Genomic DNA, 15,193 nt, shown 5'->3' with positions numbered 1-15,193 from the left:
TCGCTCTACATGTTCGCCTCCCGCCTGCGATTGCTGTCCTCCAGTTCGCGGTAGCTGGTTCTCCACCCGCCGTGCGCCACTGACACGCGGCAACGGGCTCCCTGCTGCTCGTCCTGTCCCACCCAAAGCCTGCGGCGTTACATCGCTGTAGCGTTGTCGAGCCCCCGTGTTGCTGCCTGCTCTCGCCCGCTGTTGTACGGCCCCTAGGTGTCCCTCGTTGCTCTCACAGCATGCCTCTACCTGAGACTCCGCGCTGTCCCCGCCGTCAGCCTGTGCCATTAGCGCCTCCACCCGCTGTTCCAGCACGGCCCGCTTTTCCCGTTCTTCTTGTAGCTCGCCAGCTATTCGCTCTACCAGGCTGACCTCAGGCCCCTGCCAATCAAGCAACTCGCCAATCCGAGTTTCGAGCTCTATCCTCCGCTCTCGCTCCACCTTCAGCTCCCCTTTGAGCTCCTCCACACTAGCTGCCCATTCCCCTTCCATCCGCACATTGCCCCCTTAAATCGTTGACACAGCCTGCACGCGAAACTGGCCTCCTCAGCGTCGGCTAAGCTTGCGAAGTCCGTCTCGTCCAAATAACACCAACGTTTGCACTCCTCGCACTGCACCAGCTCGACATTACCCCTGACTTCCCTAGCATGCCGCTCCATCGCCCGCCCGACCACCTGACGAGAAAGCCCGCCAAAATACCTGAACAAAGCCCCACGGTAAGCCCTACGGCAATCTCGCTATCCGGCTACCTCCGCTACCTCCGCTAGCTAGGTGGATCGTTTTGCTTAGTACGCATACTTTAACCGGTTGCCTTGCGCGTATGGCGAAGGAGAATTGTGCAGGACTTTGTCCTGCATACTTTGATGAACTTGTGGGACCAACGCGGGCCAGGTACAAAGAAAAAATTGCCGCGTATCTGCGTGCTTCGCTGCAAATGTCGTCGAAAGACGATAGTCTTCTGCCGGCCGTACTACATGAGTGCTGGTCTGATCCGCAGCCACCCGTGATGCTGTTCTCGTACCATTTCCGTCCTGGCATGATAAATGCAATGGAGGTTTGTTTGAACAGATTTCATTTTACCGCAATATTTCATCAAGCGGCCATTTATGTTTTGCCCTGCCTTAGACAGCGCTTCCTTTATGTTGAATCGGCCGCATCTGGCTGGCATTGATAAAATTGAGGAGGCGCTGCGTGAAACATGGACGCCATCTGGCAATACATCGGGAAACATGAGCTTGTGCAGAGGGTTTCCTTCCTCCATGGCAGAGGGCGCTCGTCGGCGCGCAGTCGGGGAACGTCGTTCGTCGGCGCGCATAGCATGGCATTTTCAGCGCAGCTTAAGAAACTAGGGTCTTTAGAGTTACGTATCTATGTATTTTCTATTAAAGGAACACACCTCCTAATACTTACCTAGTGATGTTGCGCCTCAGATATGCGTAATATTTACTTTGTGATCGATAACGTTCACAAGTATGAACAGCCGTACCAGTTTACGTAGTGTGGGCGGTAAGCAAGTGGTCCAACTTTGGCCGGGTGGCTGAATCGGGTGACAGACAGACAGACAGACAGACAGACAGACAGACAGACAGACAGACAGACAGACCAAATTTTCAGCGTCTAAGTTCCCCAAGAAAGACTATCGTCTTTAAATATCGCCCTATGTGACGGCGTGGATCCATATCAGCTACCACTTGGTGCGCAAGCCGCTGTTAATGCAAGCCTGCTACCACCAGTTACTCATGTTGACATTATAAATTATCTCGTGTTGTCAACAAGTTATGTTTCATTAGATCAGATGAAGGCTTACAAGTCGCTCGACTCACACAACTACTTCACCAGCGGATGGGTCCGGAACCTCATTGCCAAGAAGTTGCCGTCTAAGCGAGTTGTCTTGCTTAGCCAGGTGAGTTGAATGCACTCCGCATTTCATAGCTGTGATAAAAGAAAAAACAGTAATAACCACATAAAGGACATACATCAGCCTAAGTGAAATTGGAGCTTCAACTCGCGTGGGCCACGCGGCGATGTCGCCGAGCGAATTTCACAATCTGGATCAGAAATGAGCCAACGCAGAGTGAAAGCAAAAAAAATGAACACTTCTGTTTTAAAAGTTACGGGACGTTAAAGGAAAGCAGCTTTAGTGTGTCTACTGCCGAACTGTATTTTTTACTGCCCCTGAGTCCCTGTTCTTTTCCTTAAATTACTTGGGATTGCCTGCAACAGGAGCACGACAGCTAATTTCAAAACTTGTGCATGATCATTACCAGCTTTGTGTCAGCCAACAACACTGCAAACAGCAATTGTGATGCTCAGTCACCACATTTTTTTTCTTTGCTTTGCAGCCGAACATAAGAGTGAACAACTGTTGTGAGGAATAGAAAAAACAAAAACGATTTCATGTGTTTGCTGACAGAGTGAAGGAGGCTGTGACCGATATTTTGTTTTGACCGTTTCCCTGCAGGTAAACCATTCTCAGCGTCTGCGGGAGGCACCGCTGAAAGTTTGGCTGTTGGCAGATATCGATGGCAGTATTATTACTGCACACTGTACTTGTATGGCTGGTGCAGGAGAGGCTTGCTCTCACGTGGGAGCGACTCTCTTTGCTGTGGAAACAGCAGTGCGGATTAGGGACTCAGCAACTTGCACAGACAAGAGCAATGTGTGGCTTCCTGCACACAGCCCTATGACGGAGTTCAAACGGCTGCAGGACATTGATTTTTCGTCATCTAAGGCCAAGAAAAAAGAATGGGCACCATCCACATCCATTCTCCAGACACCCGTCAGCCATCCCGACCAGTGCCACAAGTTCTTGGTCCAACGCCAGATGAACTCGAACGGTGCTATGCTGCGATAGCAGATGCTGGAGCTAATCCTGCATTATTTATGGTGCACCCAAAGTACAGTTCGAACTTTCATCCACCGAAAGTGAATGAGCCTTGTCTTCTTCGCAGTCTAGGAAGCGTAGAAGCCAGAACAGAAGATTTGCCAGCCTTAGTAGTGCGCGCAGAAAAGGTATTTCATGAACTTACAATAACTGAAGAAATGGTGACTCGTGTTGAGAGTAACACGAGAGAACAGTCAAAATGTTTGAAGTGGTTCACATACCGAGCTGGGAGAATAACAGCATCTCTAATGAAAAGCATCTGCGCGACAAGTGTGAGCCAGCCATCAGTGAGTTTAGTAAAGCGAATTTGTTACCCCGAGAAGCACAAATTTTCATCAGCGGCAACCGAATGGGGACTGCAACATGAGAATGCTGCCCTTTCCAGCTACAAGGCCAAAGCAGTGCAACAGCATAAGGATTTTGTTCTTAGAAAGACTGGTGTTTTTTTGTGTGTGAAGCATCCACACCTTGCAGCTAGCCCCGATTCATTTACGAGTTGTGCGTGCGGCGGTGATGGCATTGTTGAAGTGAAGTGTCCGTATTCTGCAGCGCATTGTGACATTCTAGACACATTGAACAGTCCTAACTGTTGTCTTGAACAAATCAATGGAAGGCTTGGCTTGAAAAGAACTCATGCATATTATTTCCAAGTTCAAACACAGATCGCAGTGTGTCGTGTAAAATATTGTGATTTTGTTCTGTGGACACCAAGGTCACTCCACATTGAAAGAGTGTTGGAAGATGCAGTTTTTTTAATGAGATTTTGCCGAAGGCAACCCACTTTTTCACGCATGTTGTGCTGCCAGAACTGTTCGCAGAATTTTTCTCAAAGAAAGGTAAAGCCATAGCTGAAAGTGGTGGTTCAGCTGCTGCATTCTGCTACTGCAGAGGCCCAGAAATTGGGAAGATGTTGGCCTGTGATGGTGAAAATTGCCCTTACAGGTGGTTTCACTACACTTGCATTGGAATCAAGCGGGTACCAAGGCAGTAGACATGGTTTTGTTCAGACTGTTCTACAGAAAAATGTCCCGAGTAGTGTGTTCTGTTAAATGCCTAAACAGCACCTCTTGAAAGGTCCCTCACCATGCACAATTATATACCTGGAAGTTGCAGGGTGCCATCTCGTAACTGACTCAAATGTTTTGCTACAAAAATTCAAATTGAATCATTATTAGTAGAGGTAATAAAATATTTTAGAAAATGATATGTTGGCCTGCATTGCTCATCATTTATTATTAATTTAAAGGCCCCTGTTTGGGGTATTACATATGGTGGTGGGGGGAGTATATATATATATATGTAGAATTTACTAAAATTGGTCAATGATAAAAAAGTTTATTGGGAAATAACACGTGAAAAGTCATTCAACCAAAAGAAGTTAAGAAAACAGGATACACATGGTCAAACAGGGATCACTGCGGCATATTTTTAGAGTTATGTATTACAAATACATACACAGCATCATACAAGTGCAGCACACACTGGCGGAGCGAATAACTATTCAAGAACACAGGTACAGAGAAAAATGAAAAAAAAGCATCATTGAACCAAAGCAAAAGAAAGGTGAGCTGTAGTTTGTACATTAGATGTTTTTTACTAGGTTTTGATAGCTGTTCTCTTCGATACATGTAACATCAAAATAAGCCAGTACTTTTATTTTGTAGAAAGTTTTAGGGAATCTTCACATGTTGTGTATATCTAACACAGTCTAACACAATTTTAAGCAGCATTGGGCTCGGTCAGTACTTGGGAGGGAACACAAAGTGCTGATGGCACCTTTCTTTTACCCGCTGTGGTTGCTCAGTGGCTATGGTGTTAGGCTGCTGAGCACGAGGTTGCGTGATCGAATCCCAGCCACGGCGGCCACATTTCGATGGGGGCGAAATGCGAAAACACCCGTGTACTTAGATTTAGGTGCACGTTAAGGAACCCCAGGTGGTCCAAATTTGAGGAGTCCCTCACTATGACATGCCTCATAATCAGATCGTAGTTTTGGCACGTAAAACCCCATAATTTTAAATTTTAAGCAATGGCATGGGGGATAGAACATCTGACTCACAAAAACATCACTGAGAACTGTGGAATTCTGGACAAGCTGTCGCACGGTAATGTGGTTCTCACGGACAGCGGGACAGGAAGAAATATGAGCACACAAATAGAAATAGGCATTTAGGAAAAAATTATTCCGCATTTGCAGGCACAACAGATGGACAAAAATTTGTCAGTGCACAGCATATTGTAACTATTTTGTCTAACGGTGAAACACTGTCACCTTCCTTACGCGTTGCAAAACTAACTGGCTGAAGAGCTTTCATTATGACATACTTGTTTCGCACCAAACCAATCACCTTTTTTACATGTATTCTGACATTTGCAATCTTCCTTGTAGTCTCTACCTCCAAAGCCGACAGTTGCCTCTTGCCTTTGGTAAAAGCAGGGATGTGGAGCTTTGCACAGTACAGAGCTAAGCTATCGGCAATGTCAAACCCTCTGTCCGCGAGAACCACATCACCGTGTGACAGCTTGTCCAGAATTCCGCAGTTCTCGGTGATGTGTTTGTCAGATGTTCTACCTCCCCAGCCCTCAGATATGAATGTGATTACCCCTTGTGGAGAGATGCCTATTAAGTATTTTGCTGTATTGCTCGACTTATACTGGGACCACGTCTCGCATCTCGGCTGTAGTGAGGATGGTCGTTCAATTTTGATCTCAAAGCAATCTATTATGACCGCTACCTTTCTACCGAAAGAGTCATAGAATGCCTGTGGCATTGTTCTACAAATTTCATCTCGTGAAGGCCACGCAATAGTTGCTTTCAGCCGCCTGCGGCATGTAGCCATCTTTCAAATAAGCTGCTTATGGTTGAGTCTGACACTCCAAAACGATAGCCAAGGTCCTGCAGTGGGAAGTTCCATTCCAGTTTCATCAAAAACACAATGAATTCTTGGAACTTGTCAAGGCAGCGCTGTGGAGTATGTGTCACAGACACCTCTATCAGCTGATAGATGGCGAACAGAACAGTAAAACTAGGAAGCCCAGTATAGAAGCAAACTTTCTTTGGGTCTTCACGCAGTGATGACTCTGTAATTTCAAGCTGGCTCTTCTGGATCTCTAATGCGTGAAGCTCGGAAGTCAGACGCCGATTGTCTTCCTCCAGCGCCTTCAGGTCCGCGACGGTCACGTCCGTCTGTGTGGCCGCATCTGCGAAAGCTATGGCAAAAATAGTCGTAAATTTTATGTAAAAATAGAAAATGGGCAGGTATTACGAGTTTTAGTTAACAAACCTCTGTCGGCGGCAGTAAAACTGCAGTCTGGTGAAGCACTGTGGACTGGGGAACTCGGTTCCTCCGTGTGGGCAGCGTCCGAGATTATGGTGTTGCCCATGCTTGGTGCAACGGCTTCGCACGATTCACCTAATGCGCCCACTGCAGAAACAGCGGCGTTCTTCGCTGCACGCATTTTACGGCGGTCAAACCGCGCAGATTTCGTCGCCGCCGACTGCTGCTCGCATCCATGGCCCAATAATTTGTTTGGCGCCCAGTCGGGGTTTGTTTCGTCAAACAGCTTAGCCGGCCTCCCTGAAAAAGCAAGGTACGTTCGCTACATTCAACTCGGTGCATTGACAAACATTTGCCTCGCGCATAACGCAGTAAGCACTCATCAACTCCGCGGTGATACGCTGAGCGCAAAGATGGGGAGATTTGCGAACACAACTTACCTGTAATGAAATGATGCCTGCATACACGAAGGTTGCTCAGTGTCTTAAGGTCCTTCCTGTTGATGCGCGCAAGCCAAGTACCTCTCCGCTTCTCGGACAGCGCCTTTGTGCGGTCGCACTGATTTGTTACTACCTTAGGCAAACAGTACATCCCCGAGTCTGGTCCCTTTTCATGCGATTTGCACTTACTTCTCGTACTGCAGCCAAATATTGCACAAATCGCCATTGCGACGTACGGCGTCGACGGGAAATGAGAAAGCCTTGGCGCTGTGTCGTCTGCCGCAATGTGCTCGGTAATGGCGGCGCCTTGCGAGATCGTATCCCAGAGTTCCGCGGTGTGACGTAGTTGCAAGTTATGTATATATATAGATAGCTCGGTCAACCTAACACTTCTATCAACCAAATAAAATAAACAAAAATTGAACTTATTCTTTGGTATGCTGCTCCTGCTACGCTGAGATCCACCAATGAATCCTATAGGAGGCGTTGGATCCACTCGGCCACCGATTCCACTCGATGGATGGATGGATGAATGGGGCTGAACCCTTTAAATCGGGCGGTGGCACGCACTTAGCCATGACTATTAACATATTTTGTACTTTGTGGTGGATGAAATTTCACCCCTGCCTTGATTTTAACCACCAATCAGATAAACTCCGTTCAAGGAGGATTAAATTTTTTTAATCCTCCTTGCCTCCGTTTGGTTATTTCTACCCGCTTAAAGTCTGCTTTGTCTTCACTGTCCCTAAACCCCAATGCTTTGAAAAAATCAGCCCCATTGATTTGCACTGTAGGGTTAAGCCCTTTACAGGAAAGTATGAGGTGTTCAGCCGTTTCCTCTTCCTCTCCACACGCACAGCACAACTCGCGAGTTTCCGGGGCCTGGTGAGGCGCCCGACGTGGAAAAATACTGTGGCGGCGCTGCGATCGAAGTGGATTGGGCCGCATCAAGGTCGCGCCGTTGGAAACTGCTGACCCTGCCGAGCAGTATGCTCGGCAGGGTCATTCGTACTACTTTGCGCGCTGGTATTTGCGTTCAGACCGCTCAAATGGTGTTCATAATTGCATATGACATGCATTTATGCCTTAAGAATAAATTCCTTTCTTTTACTTATTTTATTTTTTTAATGCCGCTCGGTGACTGCGCGTGCATTGCGGCCACAGTGTCGGCTTTCATTCTACTAAGTTATTGTACGGTTCCCTTTCGAGAACAAATATTTATGTCTTTCTTCAAGCCGCATGTATCTCTCGTGTGTATTGTTGCGCATATAGTTTTCCATCAGTATTTCTTGCGAAACGCAGACGAAGAAACATATGTAACCTTCCTGCTTGCCGCTTCAAACAAGTAAAGCATATCTGCCTCATCCGGCGCCTTGTACTCAGATTTACGGGAAGCATTGTTATAGATAAAAAAATCAAGAGTAAACTGCAGCGCAACATTCCATTCAAGTTTCTGCCTTCCTCGCGTAACGGAATGCGGAGTAATTAGTACGGGGTCATTGATTGCGGTCGGACTTCGAGCGCCGAAAGCGGTTTTAGTTTGTCATTCTATATGCTAATCTTTGGCCATACGCCGTACGTAGAATTTTTTTTTCTAGTCGATACTTCAAAAAGGAAAAAAAGAAAAGAAAGAAAGCCTGCGCGGTAGCCTAATTAGTGGCTGTATAGTGGATACGGCGTTGCGCTGCAAACTGGAGCTCGCGGGTTCAATCCAGGTCGCGGAATTCGATGGGAACGAAATGAAAAAACACTCGTGTGCACGTTAAGAATTCCAGGTGGTGAAAACTAAACCGGGTGCCTCATAATCATATCGTGGTTTTACCACGTAAAACTGAAAAATTTGTTTTAAAAAAAGCAGGTGGCTGCGTTCTTCGGCTTTTTTTAGGGGTGTCAACTTATTCTCGAGTCTGATTTCCGAGAAAAACATGTTACGCTTATCCTATATTTCATACATAAATGTAATGCCGTCCCCAAATGTATGACCGCTCAACTCAACAGCTTGTATATTATAAACGGTTGCTCTGAGTTATCCGGTGCATTAATAACGACCATAATGAAACAATAAAGGAACGCTATGTCTCACATACACGTAGAGATATGTGCAGGTCTGTTGCGTTCGTTGAAGATAAGTGTGGTACCACATGGGGCACCCAGTTTTAATGGGTTGCAAACATGGTGAGACTGTCAAACAAAGTTTTCCGTGTCTGAATCAAGTTAGCTGATTTACGGGTGGCCCCAAAATGACAGCTAGGAACGTATTAAGCAGCACTTATTAACACCCGTGCGTTAATTCTCTCAGGAACTGCGCCTCTGTGCAACAGCCACGACTGGCATTTCCGCTACCACATCCTAAACTCACTAGACCACAATCGTCGGCCTTTCACATGCTCCAAACGGGGTCGTTCCCCTCCAGGGGCCGATTCTGTCACTTCGCGCCTAAAGTCCCACTGTCCCCACTGTCCAGGCTGTGGGGAGGCGTACTGCTCTTTATCTCATATGCTCTGGCAATGCCCTGCGTTACGCAGCTCATCGCTTACCACTCTAACGGACTGGGAGGCAGCTCTTAAGAGCGGCGACCTCTCAGAGCAACTACGGGCTGTCCAGAGGGCCTGCGACAGGGCGGAGGACCACGATCTTCCGACTCCGACGTGGGTGCGGCCCGCGACGGCTACGGGGACTCCCTGAAAAGGGAGGTACCCTAAAGCGGTTCCTCAGGACCACCAATAAAGTTCTTTGTCCGTCCGTCCGTCCGTCCGTCCGTCCGTCCCGTCCGTCCCGTCCGTCCGTCCGTCCGTCCCGTCCCGTCCCGTCCCGTCCCGTCCCGTCCCGTCCCGTCCGTCCGTCCGTCCGTCCGTCCGTCCGTCCGTCCGTCCGTCCGTCCGTCCGTCCGTCCGTCCGTCCGTCCGTCCGTCCGTCCGTCGTCCGTCCGTCCGTCCGTCCGTCCGTCCGTCCGTCCGTCCGTCCGTCCGTCCGTCCGTCCGTCCGTCCGTCCGTCCGTCCGTCCGTCCGTCCGTCCGTCCGTCCGTCCGTCCGTCCGTCCGTCCGTCCGTCCGTCCGTCCGTCCGTCCGTCCGTCCGTCCGTCCGTCCGTCCGTCCGTCCGTCCGTCCGTCCGTCCGTCCGTCCGTCCGTCCGTCCGTCCGTCCGTCCGTCCGTCCGTCCGTCCGTCCGTCCGTCCGTCCGTCCGTCCGTCCGTCCGTCCGTCCGTCCGTCCGTCCGTCCGTCCGTCCGTCCGTCCGTCCGTCCGTCCGTCCGTCCGTCCGTCCGCCCGTCCGTCCGTCCGCCCGTCCGTCTGTCTTGGCTGGCTGGCTGGCTAGCTGGCTGCACAATCATACGGAATAACAGTCCTCACTTGCATCGGTCACTCACCTTTGAGACTAAAATAGTGCTGTTATGCGTTACATTTGAATGGAAACGACTCTTCGGCGTCGTACATATATCTTACCATCTTACAAATATATATATATATATATATATATATATATATATATATTGTCACGAGCCATGGCAAAGACAAAGACGTTGTAGTGGGGCTGGGTCAGAGGCTCTTCTGTCAGACTGAAAGCTGTTGGAACCGGTGCGCTCTTTGCGCTCTGTGCAGTCTTGACTAGACAAGCGCTAGCCGTTTACTGGTAATTAAATACTCCCCGTAACATCTTTTTGGTGGAGGTTGCGGGTTCTATTCCACCCGGCCCTGGATCTTCGGAGCGGACGCCACGTTTCTCCTGCCTCCATGGCTGAGGACAGTTCGCAGTCATCGCAGCCCGCGCCCGCGACTCCAGCAACCGTGGTCCTTTCGCAACCCCTCGACCCCGGCACGTTTTGCGGCATGGACAACAATGACGTCGACGATTGGCTCTTATTGTACGAGTGCGTCTGCAAGCACCACAGGTGGGATGAGACCCTAATGCTCGCCAACGTCATTTTTTACCTACGGGGCACGGCTCGCGTGTGGTATAACACGCACGAAGAAGAACTGACGAGTTGGGACGTCTGCAAGGAGAAGATGCGCGCATTGTTTGGTCGATCGGCCGCGCGACAAATGACAGCCCGGCACGAGCTGGCGGCCAGAGCTCAGACGTCCACGGAATCGTACGTCGCATACATCCAAGACGTGCTAGCCTTGTGCCGCACAGTTGACAAAGACATGCCAGAGGCAGACAACGTTGGCCACGTGTTGAAAGGCATAGCTGACGATGCCTTCAACATACTTCTGTGTAAGCACTGCACCACGGTTGACTCCATCATCACAGAATGCAGGCGGTTTGAACAAGCAAAAAGCAGACGGATTACTCAGCGCTTTAACAGACTCCCGAACACAGCTGCGACCTCCTCGTGCGAAGATACCATGACGCCCCCTCCGTTCTCGACGCCTAACCACTTGGCCAGAATTGTTCGCCAGGAACTCGAAGCCATGGCACCAGCCGCTTATCAGGCACCTGGTCACGACCATTTGGCGACAATATCCCTCATTCAGGCCGTCGTCCGTCAAGAGGTTGCAAATATGGGCGTCCTAGTTCCACAAGCCACCAGTTATGCTCCTCCGCCCATGTGCCCTTCCGGTCCTCACACTGAACACCACGCCGCCCCAATTGTTGCTGCTGCAGCTTCTGCTCCCCGGTTCACACCCCGCTACCGAAACCCATCTGAGTGGAGGACGCCTGACGACCGCCGAATCTGTTTTTCTTGCTCTCGCGTCGGCCACATTTCACGCCACTGCCGCAATCGTCAGAATTACCGACCAAGCTTCCCTAGTGACCACCGCCAAGATCGTGGCCAGTACTATAGCGCACCTCTTCTCGACGACCAATTTCCGGCCCGTGATCCTCACCATCTGTCTTCGCGCTCTGAATCGACCTACGCCGATGTTGCCGCACAAGGACACTGGTCCAGCCGATCGCCGTCCCCTCAAATTCGCCAGTCGCGCTCCCCTCAACGCCGTCGCTCTCCTTCTCCGGCTTCCTCTGGCCACCACCCGGGAAACTGGCCAGTGCAGCTACGGGAGGTGAGGCTGCATTGACGACAAGGACAGAAAAACCTCTATTGAACCCTACTTCCAGACGCAATTTGCTCGGTGTTCTCGTCGACGGTGTGCCCGTTACTGCTCTCAATTATTCTGTCGCCCACATATCTGTTCTTAGTTCTACGCTCCGACGCCGCCTACGCAAAGTGCTGACACCTGCCGTCTCTCCTACTGTGCGAGTAGCTAACGGCACCCGAACACCGGTTCTTGGTATGTGCACTGCCCACGTTACTGTTGCCGGTCACAACACTTCAGTTCTTTTCGCTGTTCTGGACGCTTGCCCTCATGATGTCATTCTTGGTATTGATTTCTTGAGCGCCCACTCTGCCCTCATCGATTGTTCTACTGGCATTTTGCGGCTCGAACTGCCATTGTGTCCTGATTACGCACATCAAGTCACACTCGCCTACGGTCCATGGAGTTTCTACGACTACCCGCGCAGGCTGGTACCTACGTCCCCATGTCACCGTTTCCACCGGTCCCTGATGGTGAATATGTGGTCGCTCCCCTCACAGACCTGATCCTCTCGCGCAACATCGCGCTTCCTCATACCATAGTGGTTGTTGCCAACAACAGAACGCTGCTTCCAGTCCTCAACTTTTCTACTTCGACCCATGTTCTTCCTCAAGGAATTTCACTAGCCGAACTGTCACCTCTGGAAGAATGTACTGTTTCTTCATTCACTGCTGACGCTGAGCCCATGACCCAACCTGTCATACCGGCGCCAACCCAGGCACTTCTGGACAAAATGATATCCCCCGACCTCTTACCGTCCCAAAGTGAAGCACTCCGTGGTGTCCTATTTTCGTACCTTGACGTATTTGATGTTGAGAACACTCCATTAGGCCGTACACAAGTCGTGGCCCACCGCATCGACAGTGGAGACGCCAGCCCCCTTCACAAGCACCCTTACCGAATGTCTCACTCTGAGCGCCAAGTCATCTAAAAAAGGAGGTTGATAAAATGCTAGATAAAGATGTGATCGAGCCTTCTTCTAGCCCCTGGGCATCCCCTGTAGTGCTTGTGAAAAAGAAGGACAACAGCTGGCGGTTTTGCGTCGATTATCGCCATCTCAATCGGGTAACGAAGAAGGATGTGTATCCTCTTCCCCGAATTGATGATGCGCTCGACTGCCTCCATGGTGCCAAATATTTCTCGTCGCTAGACCTCCGCTCGGGATACTGGCAAATTGCCGTCGATGAGCGCGACCGCGAGAAGACCGCATTCATCACACCCGACGGCCTCTACCAATTTAAGGTTATGCCTTTTGGTTTGTGTAATGCTCCTGCAACTTTTGAACGCATGATGGACACTCTTCTACGTGGTCTGAAATGGTCAACCTGTCTTTGTTATCTGGATGACGTAATCGTTTTCTCGCCCAGCTTTGACAGTCACCTCCCTCGTCTGTCGGCCATTCTCGACATATTTCGGCGTTCTGGCCTCCAGCTCAATTCATCTAAGTGTACCTTTGGGCGCCGCCAGATCAAATTACTTGGACACCTAGTCGACGTTACTGGCGTACAACCGGACCCTGAAAAGGTCCGTGCCGTCCGTGACTTCCCGGTTCCACGGTCAACGCAAGAAGTACGCAGCTTTCTTGGGCTCTGCTCTTACTTTCGCCGCTTTGTTCTCAACTTCGCGGACATTGCTCGACCCCTCATGGACCTACTCAAAAAGGATGCGGCCTTTTCTTGGGGCGCGGAACAAGCGACTTCCTTTGCGTCGTTGATTTCTGCCCTCACTTCACCACCTGTGCTGGCTCATTTTTACCCGGCTGCTAGAACAGAACTTCGCACCGACGCAAGCGGCCAAGGCATTGGTGCTATCCTCGCCCAAACACAGAACGAAGTCAACCGTGTGATCGCGTATGCTAGTCGTCTTCTGTCACCGTCGGAGAAGAATTACACCATTACTGAGCGGGAGTGCCTAGCTCTCGTCTGGGCTGTCGCGAAATTCCGTCCGTACCTATATGGACGGCCGTTCGTGGTCATAACAGACCACCATGCGCTCTGCTGGCTCTCGACACTTAAAGACCCCACAGGAAGGCTCGGCCGTTGGGCATTGCGGTTACAGGAGTACACGTTCTCGGTAGTGTACAAATCTGGCAAGTTACACAACGACGCCGACTGCCTCTCCCGCCATCCCGTTGAACCACCCGACTCCACTGAAACAGACTCTGACACCTGTGTCTTGACGATAACAGACTTCATCCATGTGGCCGACGAACAACGTAGAGATCCATCGTTGCTCTCTATTATTGACCGCCTCCAATTCGGCACCATCAACCCTTCACTCAACATGTTCTTGCTTCAGGATAACGTTCTTTACCGCCGCAACATGCACCCCGACGGCGCAGAACTCCTGCTCGTTGTCCCGCATCATCTGCGCAGGGACGTCCTCGTCCAGTTTCATGACGCCCCCACTTCCGGGCACTTAGGCGTCTCGAGAACTTATGATCGCATAAGACGACGGTTTTTCTGGAAGGGCCTTTATCGGTCCGTTCGCCGCTACGTAACATTTGTGACCTGTGTCAGCGTCGCAAGAAACCTGCGACCCAACCTGCTGGTCTACTTCAGCCAATTGACGTTCCAACCGAGCCGTTTTATCGAGTGGGCCTGGACTTGCTCGGTCCCTTTCCAATTTCCACAAAAGGCAACAAATGGATTGCAGTCGCTACGGAGTATACAACTCGATATGCAATTACTCGAGCGTTGCCAACCAGCTGCGCCACAGACGTAGCCGACTTCCTACTGTATGACGTCATCCTCCAACATGGTGCTCCACGTCACCTGCTCACAGATCGCGGTCTCTGCTTCCTCTCTCGTGTGGTTGACGATCTACTTCGATCATGTGCTACTCACCACAACTTTACGACCTCATATCACCCTCAAACCAATGGACTCACCGAACGCCTAAACCGTACACTGACCGACATGCTTTCCATGTACGTTTCCGATGACCACCACGATTGGGACGTTGCGCTTCCGTTCGTCACATTTGCATACAACTCATCGCGTCATGAAACTGCCGGCTACTCACCCTTCTATCTTCTCTTTGGACGTCATCCCTTACTACCCTTTGACACCTTGCTCCCTTCTGATCCAGCCTCCCCGTCCACGACTTCCTATGCGCAAGATGCCATCACGCGTGCACTCGTCGCGCGCACAGTCGCCCGCGCTCGACTCTCGTCATCGCAGACCGCACAGAAGGCCACTTACGATCGTCGACACCGGGATACTGATTTTCCACCGGGCTCTCTCGTCCTCCTCTGGCTCCCATCTCGTCGTGTCGGCCTTTGTGAAACGTTAATGTCGAGGTACGTCGGGCCCTACCGCGTGCTGCGCCAGGTGACTCCTGTCACCTATGAGATATCTCCCATGGCATCCACCTCATCGACTGCCGCCCCACGAAGTGACATCGTACATGTTTCCCGCCTCAAACACTACAACTGTGATAACCCATTTTGACCACAACAAGCACCGGGACGGTGCTTCATCGGCCGGGGATAATGTCACGAGCCATGGCAAAGACAAAGACGTTGTAGTGGGACTGAGTCAGAGGCTCTTCTGTCAGACTGAA

At 50.5% G+C, this 15,193-nt stretch overlaps 1 protein-coding gene and 1 pseudogene across 1 annotated transcript; one reads left to right on the top strand and one right to left on the bottom strand.

Moving 5' to 3' along the window:
- The first annotated feature begins 811 nt into the window (after positions 1-811).
- LOC125944158 (uncharacterized) lies at positions 812-3,508 on the top strand. Its single transcript, XM_049664358.1, has 3 exons — positions 812-903; positions 1,627-1,894; positions 2,453-3,508. Exons 1-3 carry the CDS (start codon positions 812-814, stop codon positions 2,843-2,845), a joined length of 753 nt encoding a protein of 250 aa, XP_049520315.1. The 3' UTR covers positions 2,846-3,508.
- A 246-nt stretch (positions 3,509-3,754) lies between these two features.
- Positions 3,755-6,762, bottom strand: LOC125944156 (uncharacterized; annotated as a pseudogene).
- Positions 6,763-15,193: the final 8,431 nt, after the last annotated feature.

Source organism: Dermacentor silvarum, chromosome 1 (genome assembly GCF_013339745.2).
Source record: "Dermacentor silvarum isolate Dsil-2018 chromosome 1, BIME_Dsil_1.4, whole genome shotgun sequence".
NCBI classification, from domain to species: domain Eukaryota; kingdom Metazoa; phylum Arthropoda; class Arachnida; order Ixodida; family Ixodidae; genus Dermacentor; species Dermacentor silvarum.
The sequence above is the reverse complement of the archived record's forward strand: the minus strand, read 5'-3'. Positions and strand labels throughout refer to the sequence as shown.